Source organism: Buteo buteo, chromosome 11, assembly GCF_964188355.1.
Source record: "Buteo buteo chromosome 11, bButBut1.hap1.1, whole genome shotgun sequence".
Lineage (NCBI taxonomy): Eukaryota > Metazoa > Chordata > Aves > Accipitriformes > Accipitridae > Buteo > Buteo buteo.
In genome coordinates, this window is record NC_134181.1 from 30,817,567 (window position 1) to 30,843,699 (window position 26,133).

The following is a 26,133-nucleotide window of genomic DNA, read 5'->3' on the forward strand; positions in this document are numbered from 1 at the left end:
AAGCATGTCAACTACATTATATTCTTTACACCTGTCTGCATGAACAGGAAGTTTTATCTTGATATGACTGACATGAGTAACTGAACATATTTAAGAGATCCTCAGAAACACACAGTTAGGATTAGCACAGTCTAGCTGAAGAGATAAGGGATAGAGAAAATAAGCATATTTTAGGCCTCTAGATAACAAATAATCAGCAACAATTGAGTATATTTTATTTCGTTGAAGTATTTTATATCTAAATAAGTGATATACAATAACCAATGTTTAAAATGCTTGAGGTGAATGCATAATACCATTAGTATAAATAAGGGATAAAAAAAAAAATTCTAAGTGCACTCTTAAGGTTTAGATCCACGTGTTTGGGTCTAGTTACTGCCTCTGGCACACAGTTACGAGGCTGTGCCCACGGTGTAACTTTCATGACCACTTCCATGGCTGGAAAATGAGAGAAACATATTCGATATCATGGCTTAAAGTGCAGAAAATAGTCAGAAAAACAGCTGTAATAACAGCACCATTAGCTCAGAACCTACCAGCTTGAGAAAGTTAAAAATAAGGTTGTCCCACTAGCTTCTAATTCTGTATTTCTTAAACAAAACCAAAAACCCCACACTTCTCTGTCACTTTGTAAAAGATCCACAAAATAAAGAGAAATTCAGCTACTTATCCAGGACAGCAAGTAATCTTACAAAATAAACTTGGAAAATCTATTTTCTGGGCTTCCATTCAAAATAACATTGTAATGTTTAAATACACAATTTATGGACAGAAGCATAATTTTTAAGCCTGACAGCACCCTTTCAACCATTTGCTCTAGTATGAATATTGAGTCAGGTTTTCTTCCTTTACTGAGGGTTTTTAAAAGTCTTCTTTCCTCAAGACAGGACTAGTATTCCAGTAAAGGATGAGAAAATACATTTTGTGCCTACTACTAAGATTTCATGTTTTGGAATGCTGCTTCATTAATGCCTTTACTAACATAATCCTTCCAGTGCTCCATGAATGAACACCTGTGGCACTGTAGTCAGAATTCTCACCATCAGCAGATTTACATCAGTAATAGAATATATTTGAAGCATAATGTAATGGCAGAGCTAGAGAAAATCCAGTTTGGCCTCTGTACGCCAGAAGGACTTGTGAAAAGGGCAAGTGGAAAGCTGTTTTCTGCTTGTGAACCGAGAATGCTGCTGCAAAAAAAGCCCAGCAGGTTTTTTTACAGTTATTTTTCAGCATACAAACGCACCACGGGTAACCTTGTCAACACTTTCCACTGCGGTGGTGCTGACATGAGAAATCAGTCCCATTCGCTTCATGAGGCTGCTTCAGTAGTAAACACACTCTGCCACTCTAACTCTGTAGACACATCCTACAGTTTGTAAATATGTCAGGATAACCTGAGATGGAGGTTGAGTTTGAGAGACCATGTTCAGCCCAGGCTCAGGCAGGTACAGCTCCACTGTATTGTCACATTCATTCCTGTCTAATTTCAAAATCCCAGGTTTCTTTTCCACAGTGTTAGCTACGATAAGGAGGTCAAGTTTTGTTCCGTTAGACTTGAAACCTGTCTCAGTTTGTGTTCAAAAAACAGCTTTTACCCAATAAAGCCCAAAGCTGCTCCGTAGAAGAACTGCATTCGAAAAAAATTCCACTTCTAGACATAGCTAGAATTACTGAAGCAGCCCAGGACAACTGCTGCAATCTTTCTTGGACAAACATCTTATCTAAGAGACCAAATGGAAGTTTTTGTTTAAAGAGGAAATTAAAAAACGACACAGTAGCCTCGCTGTCACAGACATGTGTCTGAAAGTAAGCAGCAATATTAATTACAAATAACCTCCTTTCATAAATAAATATACATAGAGAAAAGTAGTCTTCCAGATCCTTTGGAAGCAAAAATGTGTAACAAGTTATCAAATACAACACTTCAGCAAGAAGACGACTTTTTCTAAACAAGGAAGACCAAGGCATAGCTAATTACTTGGGAATCCAATGCAGAGAAAGCACCTTTTGCTGCTTGTATCTGAGGATTTATTAAAAATATATATTTAATATAAAAGTATAAAATAATTACTACTTTGGCTTGGAAAAAAACCAGCAGTGGTTCTGATTATCAAGCAAAAAAATTATCCAGTGATAATCTCCATCTAGTTCCTTCTTTTTAAAAAAAGATTCCTAAATGGGAAACAGGCAAGTCTATCTCTCCAGATAATATGTGCCAGCTCGTGAGAACTTTAAAACAGTTATTGCTTTTATTTTCTTCCAAGGAAGAGTAGAGTAGAGTCTCATTCCTACTCATGTGGCCATACCACATCGCAGTAAGACTAGTCATGGGTGTTTAGCAAGTTATAAAATGTGTAACTGCCACGGGAAAAAGGCGCTGAAGAAATCAGTAAAGTAATAATTACTTGGCAGCAAAACATACTGGGGAAAGTAGTGGGAAAGCTTTCACTTCTACCATCTGTCAGGCTTTCTAGAGAGAACAGCACTAGCACTGAAACCAAGTGCTAATTGCTGCATATCCCAAGTAATTTGTATCATGCCATGCAATATGGATCGGACAAGCAGTATCTTCTAGTAAATGCCAACATCAAATAAAGAGAGGAAAAAAAAAAAGCTTCTCTACCCATCTCTAACAAATACCCAAATTTACAATGTTATCTTCCATGTATTTATACAGCCACCATTCAGCATTAAAAAGAAGCAATCTAGACAGTGTTCACAAGAGGGATACATATGCAGTGCAAGCATACCCCACCATCCATTCCTGCAGATGTCAGATAGCCAAAATTTTGTGAAAGGAACATTTTTTTTTCCTCTCTAAAAGGGTTAGAACAACAATCATAATCTCTCCTTAAACAATAATCAACAGCTCAACCAGTTCATCCACAGGGGAGTCAATCTAACATGGCAGAAGCAGAATAGTGGGTTTATTTTCTTTAAGTACAGGTTTACGCAAAATGGGTAACAGCTGAGGAGATAGTATCACCTCTGTGATCCAGCTGATCCTGGAGCCGTGCAAACTCAGCAAGTTCATTCAGTTCTTGAAACTGCCTGTCTGTTTTATGGCTCACCAGTGACCTGTAGAAGTGGACTGCAAACACAATGAAAATCAATCCAAAGGGAACCATAATAGATGTTGATGCAATGGCTGCTGCCTGTCCTGATGTGATGGTAGAACTGTTGCCCTGGAGTGGATTATCAGTTTTCTTCTTTAAAGGAAGAAACTTCACCCAGCACAGTAGCACCACCTCTGCCAGAAAGAGCAAAGTCCCAATGACAGTAGAAAATGCCCACGCAAGCTCAATGTGCCGATGCATACGCTCATGAGGAGATTCCTTTACAGAGTTGAGATTATGCACATTGCTAACAGCCTCTATATTTGGAAGAATGCAGGTACTTATCATGAGTGCAAAAAGGTGAACTGCAACAAGGACAGTAGTACAGGCACTGAAGGCTATCAAGAGACCTTGAGGGTAGTCATGTTCTATATCTAGCTGAACTTCTACCATAGCCACCTGAAAAGGAAAGAAAAGAGAGATGCAATTACCTACATTACGTATTATTTGACTATAGACTATTTTAAGTTTAAATCCTGTTTCCAGAAGATCATCTGGTCCAGACAAAATAATAGCTTGCATTTAAATTTCTCTTCATGTCAATCTGTGCTTTTTTCATTAGGTCCAAATTTAGGTCTGAGCACAGGCCACTATTTTCATACTTACTGTTCTGTTGTAGAGCAAACCATCAGTATGCATAAAAGCTCTTAACAGCATAACCACCTTGCCACCTTCAGCTTATTCCAAGAAAACAGCTGAACTTTTAGAGTCCAAGTACGCTGATCACAAAGTGAAACATTTCTTCTTTCCTGGGTTATATTGTAAAGGCAACTTTTGATCTTTCACTATAGATTATAAATTTTGCTGGATATTAGGAAATGTTTTGTGCCCCATACTTATGTAGAATGAATACTGTATGAAGTATTTTGAAGTAGGTATAAGATGAAAGCCTGCAAAGGCAGCAGACTGTCCGTCACAATTTTGGTGGTCTTCTCTCCTTGGATTTTTTTTTTTTTTTTTTTAAGTTATGAAGAGCCTGAGGCTTTCATTTGGAAGGTCACCTTTCCATGGGGCTCTCAACTATATTCTTTCACTCAAAATAATTATTTAAGCAGACTCTAGAACGCAGATCCAAAACATCAAAGTCTCCACAATGTCCATGGCAGCCAAACAGGCCTGTTCAAGGCTGGAGGAAAGACAAACAGTTGTCTCCCAGAAAAGATAACATAGAATGCTCCCAGATAGCACTAGCTACTCTTACTCTGGAAGCTGTGTCTAGCCTCATCTCTGGGCAAGCAGTGCTATCTCATGAAGATGCTCCAAGGTCCAGTCTTCCACTATTGTATGCAGCCACGCCCTTTTATAATCTCCAAGCATGCCTGTGCTTAAGGAGCAGAAATTAGCATTAAATAACAGCAGGAGGAAACTCATAAACCCAGCTCAAATATTTTTGACAAAGAAAATTAACTAGAATGCCTTTTAACAGTTTTTAAAACTATCAGGTGGTTTCATGCATGTGCAATTGATAAGCGACATTAATCCCAGCAGCCCTCTTGAAAAATAATCTTTCCTGATAAATTTGCCTTTCAGACAAAGCGCAGTTCTGAAGAGGGAATAATGCAACAATGCCTCTGTTTAGTGCTGTTTCTCAAAGGATCTCATTAGACAAAATATGTTTAAAATGCAGAGAAAAAAAGCTAATGGCAACTTAAACATAGACACATGCACCATAGAAGGAAGATGTAGAAGCTGCCATTCAGCACAGTTCAGACTGATCCACACCAGCCCTTGCTGCACCTTGGCTGCCCAGTTTTGATCCTTCGTTGAAATGACTCAACTTGCTAGCCCAGCAAAAGCTAACCTGGTTAAGAAGTGGTAATCTGCTAGCTTAGTAAGCTGAGCTGTTTCTGCAATGCCTCTGATGAACAATGAAGCTGGCACAGGCCCATGTAACTGAGGAGAAAGCAGTTGTACCAGGACCTTAGACTCCTGGCAGCACTAAACCATGAGCCTAGCTCTCCTGTAACATACCAGTTTGCCGTCAAAAAGACCAAGAAATCAGGTTCGTACAACGCAGTGCCTAAAACAAATCAGCTCTTTTGAGTCCCATCAGTACAGGTTTAGCCCATTACCACATGCCATTATTAATGGTTTGGACGTTACTCAGCCTATAGCATATGTTTAATACACCCCAATTCTCATCAAGTTGATATGAAGAAATTTTCACAAAGTATGGATGCTGGGAGACATAGAAACCAGTACCCAAAGACAGCTGCAAAAACAGTAAGAATATTAAAACCTCACTATTTTGCAAGAGCTGAGCCAAGCTACACCTAGTCTGGGATCCCATCTTTTTACACTCCCAGAACCAGCATGTTCCAGGACACCAGAACTCTTAACTGCTAACATACCAAATATTAAGACAACCAAGAGTTTTGCTCAGACATGTTTCAACAGGCATTCAAGTCCATTTGCAAATATTTTAATTCCTTTATTGAAGGCTTTTATCGTTATAAGCTGAACCACCCAGACAACTAGCAAACAGTTTCCAAACATTACAAGAAACTCAAGAAGAAATTACATTCATGCATATACAATTCTTGCCTGAAGATTTAAAAATACCATTTCCCAACCGTGGGAAACTTCACATTTGAGAGGATAAATATTTGGTCGTTGGGTCTGTCTTCTGCAGGATTGTTTAAGTCCCAATGCACTCGTAGCATGTTGGGCTTCCTGTGTTTTTCACAGAACAATGAATCCTTCACCACTGAGGATTCATTTCCATACTTATCAGATTTTTTTTCTTGTAAATTTTCTGGTATATGTCTAGACTCAAAACCATCCAGCATCACAAGACATTTTAGTCCTTTATCCTGGTACTTATTATGTTAACATAACCACGACACTGTTATAGTAACTCACAGAATGAACTCACAAAGTTGGCAAAACTTAACAAACTTTGAAATAATTGGTATGAAGAAACGCATTACCTTGGAGATGCTGCTAGGTGATCATGTAAACTTAAGATAAGTAGAGAGTTAGAATATGTGTGGTATGTAGAACCAAGAACATCTTAATCATTAGGAATAGGTAGCGGTAGATTAGTCAATGCTGGACAAGAATCAAGTAAAGACCCTGTCCTTGCCTTACCTTGCTTCATTTTAATACTAAAATCAACACCCACTTGTTGATAATGAGTATGTAAAGGTGAGACCACCTTAGTATAATGAACTGGACAAGAGTATGCCATGCTCAAAAGATCTTTTTATTATATAAGTCTGCGTAGCCTATCAGAATTTTTGCTGTATGTGTTCCCTGGTAACAAAACTGTATAAAAACCTTAACCTTTCTTTCTAAAGGCGTGCAGGTATTTGGAGACCTGGCACCCTATACTGCAGTATAGCAATAAAGACAAATATCTCGACTCAATGTGTTGATTGGCTTATTGCACACCGGGTAAAAGAACCCAACTTTCAGGGCAAAAACACTATTGAAGACTTTTTATATTTCCATTAATCAATGTCTCCATGTAATAATGGTATCAAGCATCTGATTTTAAACTTCAGTCAGACTCTCTTAATTCCAACATACCAGCTGTCCTGGAGCTACTGTTCTCTTCCCATTTCAAGAGAGTACCAAGAAGAAATCTTTTCTTCCTCTTCTTAGCCTAGCCTGAGCTAAAAAGAAACGCTAAATAATTACATTTAATCTAAATGTACCTATTTCTGATTTGGCTATAATTACATGCAAGATCAAAACAAAATCTTGCAAGAAACCAACTTAATTTAAGTAGTATTCAGGTACTCAGATAGCTCTGTGCCTCGATAACCACTGACAGAATCATAGGGACAACTAACTATTAAAAGGAAAAGCCCAGACCAGGAATCCAAGTTTTCCTGGGTCAAAAAGACTTCATTTTAATATTGCTAGGTGTTTCCCTAAAAGAGGGACCCCAGGAGTACCTACAACCATTATACACTGATGGGATAGCTTGAACCCGCATTCCAGCTACACAAGCAAGGCTTCAGTTCACATGGCTGACAAATACACTAATACAGACCTGCTTTGTACAGGAAGCTTGTTGTGTAGGTAGGTCCCAAATCATCTCTCAGAAGAGTTTTCTGAAAATCAGCAAGACTGCAGTTGTTACTTAAGACTTGCCACAATTTACCCCACGAGCAGGAAGGGTGTGACTTCCTTCAAGTCAAACCATAACACGCAATTACTTACTGTAATTCCAAGTGTACTCTCTCTATAAGAATAATTATGGGTAGCATCAACATCACTTGAAAGGTAACCTAAGTACTAGTTTTCTAACATGCAAAATAAGCTGGCAGCCAAGTAGCCACCACCATACACACTGCCAATTATTCCCAGTTTGGGATGCTAACAATGTGCAAATAAGGCAGAAGTAGGGCAGTCGGCCATCCCAACCTTGAAGCCTCATATACACCTTCACATAGCTGAAAGCTGCAGGAGGGAGGCCACACATTGCAAAGCACCAAGGAGAGGGCAAGCTCCCAAAGGAGACTTCAGGACCTCCTCTCCACAGCTGGAACAAAAGGGAAGAGTACTAGCTGCATCAACTGCTGGGCCAGAAAAGATCTTACACCAAAGTAAGTAACAGAAATGCTAAAAGGAAGAAAATATCCACCTGCTTTGAGATAAAGCACCACAATTTAGCAGCTTGAGAGACTACAGTGGCTTGAAAAAAAACTTCTATTGATGCTGAAGGAATCACAGCTTTATAGGCTCAGCCCTCCAAAGGATGAGTGTAAGAGACCACCAATTTGAACGTTCAGGGTATACTTACAAGACAGACACATTAGGTGCATCTCCACAACACACTGACAACTCTTTGCAGACCACAAATTCTCCAGCAAGGGATTTTGATGTTTTTCTTAAACCAACCAGTGACAAAATGTGATAAAAGCTAGAGGGTATGTGCATAAGAAACAAAAGACACAAGAGTTTCACAGACAGGACGGGAAAAAATTTGCTTACAGGTGTCTCTGTCCAGCATAAGAGAAAATGCATTAAGTTGCAGTTGTAACTGGCATTGGTGTTAGAAACACCCTAAAAGCAGGAGTGGGGGAAGCAAGAAAACACTTCTCTTTCCCATTCATTCAGGATTAATAGATACTTCAGTACTCAATTCAAAGGGAGACTTTTGGGGACGTTGTAGGATGCAGAATGCCTGAAGGATTTCAAAGTCTACTGAAGTTGATGAAAAGTCTCCAGGGGGGCACAGCAAAGCCTCCCTGTGTTCACACTTGGCAGTGTAACTCCAGCTTGACCCATGAGTGAAAAAATCAGTTCATGTTTTCTGTCTCCTTAAGCTGTCAAGGAAGCTAATTTGGGAACCTTTTCACTATAAACCAGCAGAAAACTGCCAACTCTTTTCAATTGCAAGCCTCTGTTCTTTACTTCCTGGGCCAAGCTTGAGCCAGGCACCTAAAACAAAAAGCTCCATTTTCATTATAAGGCCCCGTGCCTGTTTTCAAACAGTGAAGCAAAACATCAGAAGTTCTCTCCTTCGCTCATGCTGTGATTTCAAAACGCACAGATCACAACTGCTCTTGTAACGTAACACAAAAACAGGGCTCCAGTGAGCTCATCTGATGAGATCCAAATCCATGCAAAGCCTGAACTCATAAGTACATGCTTATGTTCTACACAGGAGGATGTTTTCCTGTGTTGTCTATTAGGTTTCTATGCTGGTTCAGAAGACAGGCCCCTCAGGGCAGGTCACTGATGTCTGCACAGCGTCCAACATAACATGTTTCAGCACCTTCTCCATCACGACTTTCAAAGCTTCTTTGAACACTTGCCGCATGATTTCTATTGTGCGGCTACCAAGCTGCAAGCATCCTGCCTTGCTGCATAATCATAGAATAACGTAGGTTGGAAGACACCTCAAGAGGTCATCTAGTCTAATCCCTGGCTCAAAGAAGAGCTAACTTCAACTTCAGATCATCCTGCAGATATGACTGACAGATTTACTACAGCCCTTGACAAAGCTGTAAATCTGAAATATGGTTCTTGACAAAATCAGAGGACTCTCATGATGTTAGGATGCAGGACTGGAGTTCTCATAAGCCTAAAGAAGGTGGGCATTCAGATGCTTTCAAAGATAACTGAATTTGGGCACAGAATCACGTTAAGGCTTCTGACTCCCCTGGCTTTCAGAGTCATGGCAGCCTGAATATGACCACGGTGCAAGAAATTTAACTTGCTCTCTAGAAGAATCTGCATTTCAATTTTATTTAATGTTTATTATCCTGAATTAAGTTCGTTTCACTTACATGTGTATAATGTTTCCACCTCTTATTAGACCAGAGTGGCTTACAAGGAGCTCCTGCTTTTAAAGGAAAATCAAAATCCTGAATGCTCTGAAGGTTTCTATCCATACAAGAGCATTTATGCAGTGCCTCTGACAAATGTTGACTCCACTGCTTCGCAAGTGAGCTGTGATACACTAGTAAAACTATTTTCACCAGCAATAACAATTAATATAAAGAACCAGTCACATACATAGCTGCAAATGAAGCTCATATTGCTAGTGAAATGCAGGATAAGCAACTGTCCTGGTTTGTCACTTGTTCCTTTTTACCACAGCAGCAGGACAGAAATTAATGACTTGCTTCAAATTTTAGCATGATTCCCCAGTTTTATAAGCTACTAGACAGTTATGTTGGTTTTAATTCCAGCATAATGCAAGCTTCAAATTCAGTTACTGTTTTAAGGTAGGGGGTTCTGAAATAAGAAGTATCCAGGGAAAATAAAACATTACAGACAATGATCAGAAGAAAAACAAATGGCAGAACTGTAGTTAAGAGCCACCCATGTAGCAGGTCATATTGAAACTCAAGACTTTCAAGACACAAAAAAAGGTAACTGCTCTTTGTTACCATGTGTAATAGCAACAGCAGTGAACACAGTATCTGAGAGCTTTCTGACTTAATCACTGCCTTACATCTTTTTCAGAGTCAGTAGCCACTGCTGTGGAGAAAAGGAAATAAAATACCTTATCTCAAGTAAATCTGTATCAGCTATTTATAGATTACTTCCTCTCCTCCCCTTCCCCGCAAAGATGACTCTGAGCTCTGGTCAGCAGGAACATAACACGGGCTGTGAGCCTGTGCTGTAACTGCCATACTATCTCTCACTGTATCAAATACTAGCATTAACACAGAGCTACAAGTCACTATTGAGTTCAGCACGCTGTGGATAAACAGCTTCAAACGGGACAGAGCCACAGCTAATTCAAACACCTCGCTGCTTCTCCACTAGACACCTGATTTTAGCTAAATACGTTCTGTAACCAGGGGGATGCAGTCAACAACTACTGATGGCCCTGTGATACGATGGCTGTAGATTTGTCTCCCATACCTCACAAGATGCTATCTGACCAGCCTAAAGCTCCAACAACCACAAGTGCTCTCCTGTCCTTTGTATCTGACAGATTCAGACAAGAATCACAGAGCAAGAAATCAAACCTATTAAAAGTTACTAGGTTTAACTATAGACAATCTTGTAAAGACCCATTTAATGGAATACTTTGAGAAACGCTGGCTCTTGGTATGATCACATTCTTACTATGTCTACCACTCATGCAGTTAGCTGCCTCACAGATTGTAACAAGCAAAACCCCTTCAGAAAGGACAGTGTCAGCTTCAAACATCAGTCATACTAAAGACATCAACCACCTCTTAATGAACACAAGTCTAGAATTATCTGTATACCCTTGCAAGACTGTTCTCACCTCCTCTTCCCTGGCCACAGCTACCATTCCCAAATTGGACACTGATTAAAAGGACAAAAGAACTTTTATACAGTCTAGGATGTCAGGAACAGCTTAAAAGAAAGCTGTGTTGATCAGACATCACAGTTGCATTTTGTAACAGTCCATCCACACAGTGAGAGGAGGTTGTGAATCTTACCTCAAGAAACGTATCAGTGCTACACCACCTTCACCTCACTGGACCAACACACTCTAAGGTAAAATTGCACATGGTGATCACTGAAATATTTCCATCGACACCTATCTGCAGAAATAATTTCTTACCTTCACTTGTTGCAGCTAGGACTAGACTTGACTGCATGTAGTTACAAGTACAAGTGACATTTCATAGCACACGCTACTCTTAGCAGGAAAAAACACCCATGCACATAAAGGAGGTTTCTCCCAAGTCTGGAGGTTCACATCACATGAAAAACAAATTCCATCTTCTACCCCATTACTTGCCTGTATGTGAGACCACAGGGGAAAGTTGAGAACGAGATGGGTGTCATGGCATCACTGACAATTAGCACTCTGGCTGTCTCCTCAGCTCCCGAGTTGGTCAGCCGGTCTCTGTTTTCCTGACAGTACTATTCACTCCCAGAGACAGAGGCGCATAGCCAGGCTCTCACAGAGTGTCTGCACCATTCATCAAGAGTTATAAACAACTCACAGAAAGACTCTGTATGAGCCAGAATCAGTCACCGGAAATTAAAAAAGGTAAGTCAAAATAATAATCTTAATACTTATTTTATACAGAAAAGAATGTAAGCATCATTTATCCACTAGTCTAGAATCTTGACTCTGTGTATTATTATATGTTGCAGAATGGCAAAACACATTAATATTTGCTAAAGCTAACACTGGAATACAAATATGGGATTTAATTTTATTTTGCTAGTAAACATGAAAAGGCAATGCCCATATAATAGGAGTAACTGCATCTTGAGAAGGTAGTATCTCTACACAGTGTTACTTACAGTACATCTATTCAATAAGTACAAGGTCAGATTAGACAGTACAGCAGGGAGAAGAAACAGCACATCCTCCAAACTACAGCAGCCACAAGCAGCCACTCACAGCTGCTAGAAGACAGAATGCCAAGAGCCCCAAATACTCCACACTGCCTTGGTCATCTATAATCTTGAGACAGGGATGCTCAAAAGAGCAACAAAATGTTGCTTTCATGACTGAAACACAAGAAACCTTTCACATGGCGGAAGATCCTTCAGAGCACGGTTCTAATCTCTAAGTACAATAGCAACATAAAAGGCAAGTGGTGGCAGAAGCCATGAAACTGGGCTTGTAATGCTTTCCTGCAGATTACAAAATGCTGCTGTTTCATGTTATCCTACCAGCAATCCAGTTAAATACAGCCAGAACAACTTCTACAGAGAGACCATTTTAGTACTTAGAACTACAGAGTAACCTTTTCTAGACAAGGACCATGCTGTCTCGAGTATCTGTACAGCACTGACAGCAGTGGGGCCAGAGTCCTACCTAGCATTGCTTCAATTCAACATCAACTGTTATTATGGAAATCAGTTTCATAAATATTTATCAGTGTAGTCAGTCTTTTACAAAACATGACTGAGGCTGTCTTCAGAAGACCATACTGGCTATATTTCAAAGGCAAGAGTTGACAGTTCTTCGATGATACTCAATATTTGAAGCACATATATTACCATCTAGACAACAGTCTAGCCAGCTTGAATCATTAGAGGTATTTAAAAGAAAACTGTGCTGTCTGGTAGATAACATTCTCCAAATCCTAAATATAATGAAGCCAACCATAGCACATAATTTAGACCCCTAGTTTAGGCTTGGGTATTTTCACAAAGCTGTTGATTGGTGGAGGTAGGCGATGTTTGAGTTTTCCAGTTTTATAACTGTTGGGATCTAACAACTTCCCTAACATTTGTGACTCTAGTATTGTGATGTTGTTATACTACTGCGTGATGCATCCCTGGTGACAAAATTATGCTAACAAGTCAGCTTAATTGTTCAAACAAAAATAACCTGCCAGCAGCCTGTCTACACTGGAGCTCTTGATACAACTACTGTAGGTGTGGATGAGTTAGTGTTTGCAATATTGGATACAATCTGCAAAATATTTCCAGCATTCAGATAAACTGGATTAAGAAATAAAAACAGATAAAGCCAGGCATGGAGGGAAAAAAAACCCCACCAAAACACACCATACATCAATATCTGGTATATAACACACAAGTGAGAAATACTTCATGCCTCCACCAGCGCATGGAAGGAATCCTCTGTTCTTTCATGGACTACATATGCCTTACAACCTACAATTTATTTCTTTACCTCTAACAATTTTGGGGATTGATATTACTTGCTGGCCCCACAAATTGGAAAAGCATACTAAATGCAAGATTATAAGCTTCATAGATTTCCTCCTAGACCTATGGCACTGGACGATAGCATCCATGGAAACCTGCACAAAGTAAATGCTCAGGTTTACTTGTGGGAGCTTAGCTCTAACATCAGTTTACTATAACCAGACCCTGCAACTGTTTCTGAAGCTAATGGACAGTGGCAAACTGTGATGTGTAGCTCTAGAACAAAACTAATTGTAAAACAGGTTTTTAATCTATCTTCTCTGTGGAAGCGTAACACTTGCGAGTTTGCAACCTGGCTGAGCATTTCATACTCTACACATCACTGACCCGGGCAATCTCTTGACTTTGGCATGCATGATTTAACCAGGGTATGGGTAACCAATCTTGAGGGAATAACCTTTGCAAAATGGCTGCAGTTATACACAAAATCAGTCCAAAATAAAGGAACAGTTTAGCTGGGATAAACTTAGCTCATACTAGAGGATGCAAGTACTGTTTAATTAAAGAGCAAGGATCAATGGGGCTGGCTTGGAAACAAGCACATTCCACTCCTGACAATTCCCATCAATTTGCTGGGTGGTCCTAGATATGTCATTTAGGCTCTTTCTTCCTTGCATAGATAGGGAAAACAGAGGAACAATTACGCTTAATTGCTGTTGTAAGCTTTAGATCCAAGACTAGATTGCACTTTAACAGCATTTTGTTCAAATACCAGGTGCCAAAGAATCTGCTGAATTTAGTAAACAATGCATAGGCGTGACAGCAGAAAGAAGGCCCTGCTTTTCAAGGCAGAAGGACAACTTTAAAAGATAAGCAAAGTTATTCAAAAGAAATCTAAAAATACTTGAAAGTTAAGTCAGCTCTTCTGAAAATAGATGAGGAAGTCTCAGCTAGAGGACTATCTGTCATAGCAAAACCAATGAAGCTACAAGTTGATTTCCAGCATGATCTTGTTAAAGTAAGAAAAAAGGTGGATTTTTTTGAGGGGCTACTTCTGGAAAATTAAAATACAATGAATGTTCACATGTAACATTCTTGGCAACTAGAGATTTTGTTAATCGGAAAAAAGTGGCTTTTTCCTGAAATACCCTAAACAACATAAATTCAAAAGCAGCAGTTTTCAACTGCAGGACACTGAACTGCTAGAAGTCTTCTAGAGAATCAAGCAAGAAGTAGAAGAAGCCTCACCTCATACATCCACGGGATTTTGAGAGTCCACATAGCATATAGAGAAAAGCCAAAAGGATTTAGGAGATTAAGTATGACTTTTAAATAGTGGTATTTTTATTAATGGAGATGCAACCTCCCTTAGATGAAAAAGTGTAAAACCCCAAAACTGCAGGTTTTTTTCCGTGTTGTCTCTCTCAGTGTAAAAGCCTGACTCAAGAAACCACCCTGACAAACTGCTCTGACACAGGAGAACAGGCATACAATAAGGAAAACTCATTAGCAGCAGCAGAGTATGAGCTACCAGCCCCATGCATGTTACCCAAGGAGAACCAACTCAAATATGCCGCTGCACTAACACAGTCGCCTGTCAGTCAAATGAATAGCAGTCCACCACCACCCTTGAAGACTTGTAGTCTGTTTTTAGCCATTAAAGGAGGACAGTGACATTTATTTGACCATCAGAAGGCTGCTGCAGACCGGCTGCTATGTTTTCAAACAGCATCCTCTAATTAGAGCAATGGCTCTTAAGGGGAATACATCTTATGGCTGAAAATACCTTGTTAAAAGCCGGGCAAAAATCAAAGCAAAGCAAGTCAGAGCTGCGTAATTCGGTGTTTACAACTATGAAGCATTTTTAACACGAATGAATAAAGGGGCCGACTGCATAGTTAGCAGCTCAGTACATCAGAGGACTGGACATATGATGAAACCTGTAAGTTACCAAATTTCAATCTATATGGAACCTTCATTTGAGACAATTAGGATTACTAGACTACGTTTCTGTATCAAACGTGAAAGCAAAAAACATGCTAACAAAAAAGAAGTTTCTAAAACACGCACAAAACTCCAAACAAAGCAACACTCAAGATTTCCTTAAAAAAAAGAAACATCGCAACTTCAAACGTCTAATGATGGCTGTAATGAATCGGGGGGACACCGTCAACTTCAACCAGTTATTTTTCCTCATTCACCTAAAAATAGCTCCAGTGCAACACCTGCCCTCGCATCGGTTCGCACAACGCGTGCGGTTGTGCTCTGGGAAGAAGAATGGGAGTGCGGAGCACCACAACCTTGGAAGAGCTGTCGACTTTCTGTGCGCAGCCCGCTTTGCTCTTGACGCCAGAGCACGAAGCGAAGTGAAACACCGAAACCCAATATGCTCACCTCCCTATTTACAGCACCGTACGGTGCTTCCGACAAGAGCAAGCGGCAGGAACGTCCCGCCAAGTGTGATTTCTGGCGTGCCGAGCATCCTCCGCAGGAAAAATAAGCAACGGACAAAAGTCCTGCACGAGGTATCCGAGCTATCCGGAGGAGAAAAAAAGCCGCGAGGCAGCTTTTAACTTGCGGCACGACAGCTCTCCACAGAAAACGAGCTACCGATACGAGCCCACCGGGGCATGCCGGGGCACCCCACCCGGCCCCGCTGCACCCGGGGCGGCCTCCTCCTCCGGCCCGGCCGCCGCCCGGGTGCGCTGACCCCGGCTGCCCGGAGGGCTGAAGGTCAGGGCGGGCCGGTCTGTCTGTGGAAAAGGCGCCAGGGCCAGGGCCCGCCCCGCTTCCCGCCGCCCCGGGCTGCCACACGCCGCCTCAGGGGGCTGCGCTCGTCGTCCCCCCCCGCCCCGCCCCGCTCCGCTGCGGCCACCGGCCTGAGGGGAGACGGGGAGTTCCCCGCTCGGAAAAGGGAGAAGCGGCAGCACCGCTCCCCGCACCCGGCTCTCTGCCGCCGGGGAGGCCGCGGGCCGCCTGCCAGCGTCCCCTGCCCGCCGGGCGAGGCCGGCCGCTCACCATGGCGAAGCCGGAGAGCAGCGCGGAGGTGCGGCTGGAGGCTTTCAGCTTGGCGCGGCTCAGGTAGAGCTTCCGCCAGGACAGCGCCTGCATCGAGTGCTCGTTCAGGCTCATGGGCTCCGGGCGGCGAGGGCGGCGGGCGGAGGAACGGAGGGGAGCGGGAGAGCACACGGCGGTAACGGCGGCTCCTTCCGGCGGGCAGAGCGAGGGCACCAGCTGCGCTAACACCCCATAGCGCCCGGCGGCGGCTCCTGCCGGTGCTAGGGCCGCTCCTGCTGCTGCTGCCGCCGCGGCGCTGCGAGTCTGCGCGCCCGTCGCCCGCCGGGCACCGCCCCGCCGCCGCCTCATTGGGCGGCCCGGCCCGGCCCGGCCCCCAGCCCCGCTCCTCCGCCGCCGCTTCCCGGCAGCCCCTCGAGGGAGCCCGAGGGCGGGCGGGCGTCGTGCTCCGGAGGCCGCTTCCCGCCGCCGCCGCTGTGGTGAGAGGGGAGGCGCGCTGAGGGGGGCGCGGCCTCCTCGCTGCCGCCCGTCGGGAGCCGTGAGCGGGGCCTGCCCCTGAGGGAGGTGCGACCCCGCCGTCCCCCACCTCCCTCAGCGGGGGCTGTGGAGGGCGAGCGCCCGCAGCAAGGCCCGGCTGGAGCCCGGGGGGGGCGGCCTCCGGGTGGTTGCGGCAGCGGGGCGGGTGAGCAGCGTTAGGCTGGAGCGTCGTTGAGGGGAATCTGTAGTTTCTCAGTCAGTTTTGCGTACCCCTGTGCGGCGGCGGGTGCCCTGCCGCGTAGAGGTGTCCCCTCCGCTCAGGGCAGAAAAGGATGGGGTGTCCCCCTGCTCCATCCCCGCTCCTTGCTGCCTTCCCTCAAAACACAACCACAAGGCCACTTCTCAACTACTTCCTTCATTAGCCGCCCCTCCTAAAAAGCTTAATCGTTTAATCTACAGCTGTCCTGTGGATCTAAAACCAGTCTGAGCACCCACCCTCACTTCCAATTAAAACTGATAGACCTAACCCTTTGTCGCGTATTTAAGGTTTTCATAACCATTTTGTACACCCAGAGCACCTGATAAACTCGGTTTATTATTAGCAGGCAGCTGATACAGTTGATTAAGCAGAACATTTCAACAGATCTGTATGCCAGCGTTGAAAGATTTTTTTTATTACTATGTTCGTGCAAACCCTTTAAACCATTATTTATTTTTTGTGTTTTGCAGAGGGGAAAATGAGGCATATAGCAGAACTCCATAGCAAATACATGGCACAGTTATGAAGATGATTTCTGAAAAGGTGAGACTTAATACAGTGCTTGTGCCACCTCAAACTTGTGGGTCTGGAGAATTACGGGACATGTAAGAAACGAACCTGTTGCTATCGATTTCTAATAAGAAAAATAACGATTTTAGCAATAGAAATATTACTGGACAAGGATACTTTTACTATTTACAGGCACATGGATGGTCACCTAGGAGCTGAATCCCTGCAGTGCTCATTCCATTAGAAATCAAAAGCATTGGTGATTTTCTATTGTGTTGAAATTTTCCACCTTATTTACAAGTAGGAAAAATGCGGCACATTGTCTTCCACATTTTTGCTTTGTTCTTCTCTTCACATCTTTATCTGATTTGCAAGGTCATTCATTTACTTATGCACAGTAAAGGTGATAACAATCTATACCAACATACATCACATAATGCTCTTCTTTAACATGCCATTCTTTTTAAAAAAAGACGTAGTTGAAGCATCCAAGAAAAAAATCTTAGCAATTTGAAGTCTTCAGAGGCATTCCCTGAAACTACCCTTTCTTACCATGTAGATTTGATCTCATTCCCTTCTCAGGAAACAAACAGAGCTTTCTTGTTATAAACAACTTTTGGTTAGATTTTTATCTACAGGGGTATTAAAACACCTGTGTAGAAGAATCACTTTGACTTACAGTCTTTCCATAAACGCCACTGCTGTTGTATAAATGACTCCGTGGAGTGTTCGCCACCTTCCTTCTCTTCGATGGGTGACAGTACTACTGCATAGGATCTATTTGAGTGAAAGTCCAGCATATGTTAGCATTATAAAATACTACTCTTTGCTCAGTGTGCTTTAATTCTTAAAAAAAACACAAAACAACAAAAAAAAAACCAAGCAGAAGACCTCATCACCACAATCAGCATTTTTTCTGTCTCCCACTGATGCCTTAGGCTAAGTCTGAGCACCACATTGCAAAGCAATGGGTAACAACCATATTGTGATTTCATTACCACATTTTAGTTGGGAGAAATGGTAACCATCAAAGCCCAGTAAAGTACATCTCAAGCAAACATTTAGTCTCTGTCATGTAACTTCTGCGGAATCATACATTTAAAAATATTTTGCATTGTTGCTCGTAAGCTATGAAAAATGTTTATGTACGTGTACATAACCGTGATTCATTGTTCACTATTTCTCCTCTTTTCTGCACAAAATTACAGTTGAACTGTAACATCATGGGTGAGCACTACCGCACAAATAACACTTAGGTCTTGACCTGTTCTCTAAAATCAGATTTCTCAAAAAAAAACCCCAAGCCTGCAAGACATACAGCTGGGAAGGACTTCAGGTGTCTTTCTAAACAACTGCATTACAATAGACTTTTTGAACTCACTGTTTCTCTATTCTTCTGTCCATCACTCCTATTCCTGTTTATCAGGAAGGGCTTTGAGAAAGATAGAACAATATTGCATGCTGATTTACTGTTGAGTTCATATTTCATTCAAAGAAACAGTACGGAAAAGGACCTACCGAATCAGTGAAGAAATCTCGTCTCATCCCATCTGCTTTTCCAAACCAAACCCATGTGTAATTTTAAGCTTCCAAGCCCCCCAGCATTGTAGCTTTAAAATAAGAATTATTTCCTTTCCTATCAGAAATAAAAAATCGGTTTGTTAAATAGGAAAACATAAATTAAGGATGAAGCCTTCTTCTGCAACTAAAACATCAGGACTATAGCAGTGTACCCTTTTTCCCCCCTTTATGTTCCATTTTACAGCTCCATTCTGAGGTATAAACTAAACAGGACAAGTTCTTTTCTTTCCAACTCTAATTACTCATTTTTACACACCTCTATACTGCCACTCTAGAGTTAGCTGAAACAAAAAGAGTCAGTCATGCTTAATTAACTCTTGGAAATGCTTCAGGGAGTTCTTCTGAAATCATGCTGGAGTTCAAAGCTGTGGTTTGATGTTACCTCAGATCAGTGCAATTGCGGAAGGCCACCAAAAGGGTGTAGTCCTGTACTCTTCCTTCATCTCATCCCACCGTCCTCTCCATCCTGTAGATTACACCGATCAAATGGCTACAGAGCTTCAGTGAATTGACCTAATGAAAAAATAACAACTTTTTTTTTTTTTCTTAATGGGTGAGTTTTCTGCTGGATCAGGTTACTGAACTGACTTACCCTGTGGCTGCATGAACACTAGACCTAATGCAGGAGAAATGAGGGACATACACGCAAGAGAAAGGGAACTGGCTCTTTCAGCAGCAGGCTGTTATTACCTCTAATTAGAGGTAATGTCAACCCATTCTCTGGATCATTTATGCATGAACACAATTGGAGCTGGTGGCAGAAGTCCAAGTTTCTTTCCAGAAAGCCCTGAGAAATCTGTACACTGTCACAAGGGTACTCATAGGGTTTTTTTCTGCTAAAAATGTACTTCTGTATTTTGTGTAGGAGGACTGAGTAAGAAGAATAGGTTCCCTGAGTACCATATGATTAATGTGATACGGTACTGAGCGTGCAAAGGTGCTACCCTCTGCATAGCAGTTTTTCTAAAACATACTTCCAGCTTCACATGCAAATCGCCACTTCCATTTGTTCCTGTTATTGTACCAAAACCAAATCAGGTTGCCACAAAATGGAAGTTATGGTAGATCTGCATTAAAAATAACACATTAGAAGTAGAAGTTGCAAAAGGCAAATAAAGGTTTGTCAGCAGTCCCAAGCAGCAAGGAGGTTAAGGCAAGCATCTCTGCAAATCTCATCTAAAGTAGAGCTTAAAGTTTAGTTGATGGAATTTCTGCAGAGGAAAGATTTTGATCTGTCAGGTCTAGAAAAAGCGTATCATTTTTAACTGCCTTCATAAAACAATGAAATTGTTAAATATCTAGTCTTCCATCTTAACCCAAGGTAATATATAGAATGGTAGGTCTTACAGGATAAAAGATATTTTAAAAAATGTTTTAAGATTATTTCAGTCCATTCTATCCAATGGGAAACAACTATGTTTGAAAGCTCAGTAGGGGTGAAATTAACCCATTTCTCCATACAGCCTTCCCAAGCACAGCACTATAGTTCTTATTTTAGCATGAGCCCTGCAGTAGAAGTTTAATTAAATGACAGCTCCTAGTTTCAAGCTAGCAAGGTCAGGATCCAGCACATCGTCATGATTAGATCTTAAATAATTTGTTACAATAACATCCAGCAAAAAAGTTTTAGTGGTTTTGTTTTTTTTTAAGACAGTTCATACTAGCCCCTTTCTCAATAATAAGCACTCCCTTTTTGCAGTATTTATACCTGAAGTGGTTTTTCCTGTATTTTTGACTGTGAAGAAAGCCAGCCTTGTGGCAGCCCTGGCCTGTCCCTGACAGGGCCCAGCTCCAGGCACTGCTGGAAGCCTGCGGCATGACCTGCTCAGAGGGGAAACGAGCCCTAACCCTCATCTGCCAGTACTTAACCTGTGTCCTGAAGCACACGGGTTTAATATTGCTTCTAAATGTTTTTATCCTATCTAATGCAGCTGTGGATATTCTCATCATCCACAGCCTAGCACCCTGCCCCCCTTTTTTTTTCCCCAGTTCTTTTAAGTTTGAGACAGGTTTTTGGTTATTAATACACAGATTACAGTATTATTTCAATGGTAACATGAATTGTAGTTTAATAGGAATCATTTCTGTCTTAAAAACAAAGTTAAAAACATGTTCTCTATTTTTGGAGATACATAGATTAAAATTGTAATATTTCTGAAACATAGTTTCTTCCGTGCTTCCAGGTGTATGTGATTAATACAGTCCTTGCTGGGTTTGCTTCATACACCAAGAGTCTCAGATTGTTCATGTCCAAAAAAAAAAAAAAAAAAAAAAAGATTTAGAAAAATGAGTTGATTTTCTTTTATGTCTCTGTTCTGTCTTTTTTGGTGGACTTTTGTGGAATGGATGGATTATGTGTTTTTTGTCTGATGATTCTCTAGTAACATCCATTTATCTTATACAAGTACTCTGGCCTCAGTAATACAGATGTACACATGCATTTAATTTTAAGATTGAGTAATCTTGGCTGAGAGGTCAACATATGCCTACATCTCAGGATTATGGATTAATAATGCACTTGCTGTAACAGACATCTGGAATCCACACTTCAATATATAGCCTATACAACGCTTCTATATGATAATAAAGTTCAATCATCTGCAAATAGGGAGATGTTAGAGAAAGATTACATGATTTTTTCAAGATTCTGCAAACAGTTATTGGCAGATGCAGAAGGAGCAGCTCGCTGCCTTAAATCCTAAGTTAGAACTCTAACCTCTCCTGCCTTTATCCGCGTCATGGTTCATTAAAATACGGATGTTTCCAAAGAGAAGACTGGTGAGGCCCGCAAAGTTGAATTTTAATGTGTTTTGTCTTTTGCATAATATGTAATATGTTTCATATAGTACCTAGAACGTAACTGGTTAGGTATGCAAAGGGCAACTCGATGCTATATGAAAATGTTTCTGCTGGTAGAAGCAGACAGCAATAGTAAAGAAAAAGGCCATATTTTAAGAAAAGTTTCAGTCTCCATTTTACTGATCTGAAAATTAAAGCCATGGAAAGACAGTTCAAAATTTACTTCTGAGATTTGTACTAGTTAGATCAGAGCACTCCCAATTTTTGCTGGCCCAAGAGAGAGACAACAGTGAACAAGTGCTGTACTGAAGGTAGAAACACAATTATTCTCAATGTCAATCTCAAAAATTGCAAAAAGCAAACCAGAGGAGCGCTGTCAAAGCCATCAGCCCCCAGCCCTGGGTTTCGGTACGCTTTGATGTTCCCTTTCTGGGGGGGGGTGTGGGGGGGTGTGGAGGGGAGGTAAAGGATGTCACTTCAGAGAGGAGCCACACTTTGGAACCTGGAGGCTGTTGAAAACCTGCACTCTGACCCTGCTATTGCAATCAGATGGTCCTAATATTTGCTCAGCATCAATTTAGAGTAGATGTGAATTGGTGTTCTAGAAATGAAGCCCTCTGATAGTCTTATAAACCCGCAGTATGGCTATACTGAAGATTTTTTATATCAGTAGCTACTTTATGTAATTTTTACCTACTTTTTCATGCGATTTCTAACTACCTGTTGTACATGCATATTACGAAGGCAATTTTGCTTTATTTAACACCGAATAATACATTATAGATATTAGAACCAGTTCCCACAAGACAGATGTAGGTGCCGATCTTGGAGCATTTTACGCACCGGCCGGTGTTTGCCTTTGGTCGGGCTCCCTTGCCGCACGCGTGACAGAGGAACACAGCAAAACCAAGTGTATGTAAAACAGCGTGCTTAACTAAACGCTGTAATTAACCGCAACTCCACATATTAGAAGATTTATTTTCCAGTGTTTTGCTACGTTAATTCCCCACTCCTTAGAGGAATCCTCCAAAAGTGCGCCTGGGTTTAAAACCTGACGCTGGGCAGCCGGCGCTGAACCCAACCCCCCCCGTGTAAGCAGAGCCGCTCAACTTTTAGGACACGTCTCGGGCGACTGCGGTACCCACGCACGGACCGTCCCCGCCTTTGTGGTGCCCTCCCCGGTCCCGTCCCGTCCCGTTCCCCCCCCCCTCCGCGGGGCGCCGCGCTGCCCCGCCGCCGCTGCCGCTCAGCGCCTGCGTGCCGCGCCCGCCGCGCACTCGTGACCTAAACACCGCCACGGCGGGGCCGGCGGCCAGCCCAGCGCCGGTACCGCGCCGCTGCCCCCGGACACCGCCACCCCCACCCCCCCGCCTCGGCCTCACCCCCCCCACCCCACCCCCCTCCGGCCCCGCCAGTGTTTACGTTCCGGGCACTGCGACGCCTGCGCCCCCCGCTCCGCACGCAGTGCCTGAAAATGGTTCCTTAGGACTTTGCAAAACGCATCGCCGCCGCCCCCCTCCCCTTCCCTCCCCCTCCTCTTCCCCCCCCCCCAAAAAAAAAGTGCTGGTGCAAAATTGCAAAACTTTAGAGAGACCTGGATGGCTTTTGATTTTCCTCCTCCCCATTTGGGCCAAAAATGCAGGACAGGAACTGTTGACAATTAAGTGATGAAACTCTCCAAAAAAATGGAGGCAGAGAAAGACTCTGGAAGAAGATTGGTGTGTAGCTGGCTTCTGTCTATTTCCTATTTGTGCCTTTTAACTGATTTTGCTTAATTGTTTGCAAAGGGAGAAATGCATGTAAAACGTAGGCAGCAGAGCGACTTAGTTTGCAAGAGAGCAGCTTAGACACTGGGGAAGGGGGTGGAATTTAACCGAAGGGAAGGAGAGGGTGGGACGATAATTTTTTTTTTTTTTTTTTTTTTTTTTCTCTCTCCTGTGGGTAAGGGTTTGTGCTGATCCACCGCGTGTCTGTGTAGGGCTGGCTGCCGGGGCGGATTTCCAGGGAGAGATCTGCCGGGAGAGGGGCAGAGCCGCCGGCGGCAGCTGGTGCATCGGGTTCCCCCCACCACCTCTCCCCACCCCGTTCCGTTCCCCGCACCGGGGGAACCTACCTTGGTGCCCGGCCGACCGTCCCCCGCTACCGGCGGCGTGCGGCGGGGGCCCGCCGCCTCCAGCCCCGGCTCCGCGCCCGCCGCAGCTTCCCCGGGGGAGCGACACCGGCCTCCACCGGGCCTACCCCACATATTTTCCCCCCCCCCCCCCATGCATTTAACTCGTTCCTGTCCCCGGACCCCCCTCGCTTTCGGCGCTGTAAAAGCGCGCAGGCTCCGGCCGCGGCGGAGCAGCGTGCGGGGCTCCGGGGGGCGGGGGGGGAGCGGGGTGGGGGCTGCGCATCCATCGCGGCGTTACATAAAGCGATCTGTTTTTTAAATCGCGGCTTCCGGTGTGACTATGGAAACACTCGGATTATGTAAATACCGAAACCTGGATGCTGTGCCTCGGATTAAATGATTCGCACCCCTTCCCTTCCCCGGGGAATTATCTTGTGTTCACGTGCAAAAAATAATAGTGATAATAAAAATGAACCGGTTGCTAACGAGCGTTAGCCGCCGTTCACGGTTTTTTACGGGATTGCAAAGCACATCGGTGCTGTAGCTTGCGAATTTTCGGCGAGTTGCGCCTCTCTCCTGCTCGCCTTTAACCGCCAGCTTCTGCACAGCAGCCCAAGTTTTAGTTTTCCTGCAGCCAAACACCTGTTATTCTTGTCTAGTTCCGTGTCACGGGATGGAAAAGGTTGTGCATGCAGCTGTGTTGTAGCTTGTTTGGGTTTAGGTTTTGTTCAGTTTGTGTCTTGCCGTCCTCATTATTTCCCCCAAAATGTTTATGAACTTGTCCTGCACGATCCATGCACTTTCCTCCCTACCGACCCCGATTTTTATTTATTATTTTTTTTCCGGACAATGTGGGGGTTTTTTTGTTTGTCTGTTTGTTTTCTAGCGATCTATTGGCAGAAGGCGATACGATGAGAACGAGGACCTTTCGGACGTGGAGGAAATTGTCAGCATCAGGAGTTTCAATCTGGAAGAGAAATTAAAGAGTAAAATGTATCACGGGGATTTCGTCCATGCCATGGACGGGAAAGGTAACTGCCCGGGGACGGGGACGGGGGCTGCCCAGCCCGGGCTCTCTCCGCTGCCGGAGCTCCCACGTGTAGCTCCGCGCCTGGGTTCGTATTTCGCGCCCGCGCCCCCCTGCCCGGGGATCCGGTGACGACGCCGGGCCGAGCAGCGGGGGAGGTGGGGAGGGGGGGACGGCTGCTGCACCGGGGCCCTGCAGCCCTCACCGTCGGGGGGCTGCCCCGTCCTGTCCCCCCGCACCCGGAGGGCTGGTTTGTGCCCCGACGTGGTGCTTGGGAGGCGGCGTGGTGATAAACGGCAGAGCCTGGCGCTCCCCCCGCCTCCAACGTGCTCCGCTACCGTGACCCCAGCGCACCACCGAGGTGTTCAGGAATTAGGTCCTGGCAAAGGAGAGGCAGAAACCCCAGCCCCCACTTAGCCGGCGGTGATTCCTGCTCGCCCTCGGCCCCCTATTGAAGCCAGGACCCCTCTTCCAAAAGGATGCAATTGATGAGCCTGTTCGCCAGGGTTGGGGACTTTAAAGTCAATAACTTCTTTGTCTTTCTATCATATATTAAATTACAACGCTCCCCTCCCCAAAGTTCTTTGGTTTGCTTAGGTGACTTAAATTTCGGAGCGGTAAGCAAAGCCAGACAGCCCAGCTCTGCAGCATGGTTGCCTGGCAGGAAGGAGAAGGAGAGCAGTTTGCCCGGGAATCAAACGGGCCGGGCGGTGGGGGGGTGCAAGTCACCTTTATTTACTGCGGCATTGTTGAAACGGATCCTGAATCCCAGATGGCTATCACCAAAACTCGGCCTTATTGAGGACTCCCTGCCTAAGCCGGCTTTCTCAGGAAAAGAGTAGTTTTGGGTGTAATCCTCCTGAAATGGCTATAACTGTGGAGCCACTAATCTAGTTTAGAAAATTTCCTTTTCTCCCCTAGGCTTAGTTTTGCATGAGCATTTTAAGCTCCTTTTAGAAAAGTTAATGTGGTGGAGAAATTAAATACCTATCTTATTTAGGAAGGTATTTGTTTAGGAGATAAGCTCAACCCTGACCCCTCTTCCTCCAAACAAAACACAAACACCTATTTTTTAGCTGGAAAATGTTAATTAATTTTCCAGAAAATGATTGCATTCTACCCTCAACTTCCAAATACACCAGTGGTTGCTATTGCTGCATGCTAACTATAGTACAATCCACAGCTTCCCTAGCTCAGCAGCTCTACAATC

General features: G+C 43.5%; 2 protein-coding genes across 8 annotated transcripts in view; one reads left to right on the forward strand and one right to left on the reverse strand.

Moving 5' to 3' along the window:
• Positions 1-193: 193 nt before the first annotated feature.
• LOC142037197 (calcium release-activated calcium channel protein 1) lies at positions 194-16,523 on the reverse strand. 2 transcript variants are annotated; one of them, XM_075041327.1, is made up of 2 exons: positions 16,161-16,523; positions 194-3,518 (listed from the first exon to the last, which is right to left on the reverse strand). In XM_075041327.1, exons 1-2 carry the CDS (start codon positions 16,506-16,508, stop codon positions 2,952-2,954), a joined length of 915 nt encoding a protein of 304 aa, XP_074897428.1. In that variant the 5' UTR covers positions 16,509-16,523; the 3' UTR covers positions 194-2,951. The 2 variants fall into 2 exon arrangements, with proteins under 2 accessions (XP_074897428.1, XP_074897429.1); XM_075041328.1 differs by lacking the exon at positions 16,161-16,523 and adding an exon at positions 15,537-15,604.
• Positions 16,002-26,133, forward strand: part of KDM2B (lysine demethylase 2B) — a 127,028-nt gene continuing 116,896 nt past the window's right edge. For 5 of the 6 annotated variants that reach the window (XM_075041317.1, XM_075041321.1, XM_075041320.1 and 2 more), the window contains exons 1-2: positions 23,351-23,501; positions 24,783-24,927. In XM_075041317.1, the coding sequence (XP_074897418.1) occupies positions 23,451-23,501; positions 24,783-24,927 (196 nt within the window). In that variant the 5' untranslated portion in view covers positions 23,351-23,450. Of the gene's footprint in view, positions 16,224-17,363; positions 17,437-23,350; positions 23,502-24,782; positions 24,928-26,133 lie in introns of those variants that run through there. The other variant, XM_075041319.1, reaches the window with a different exon arrangement.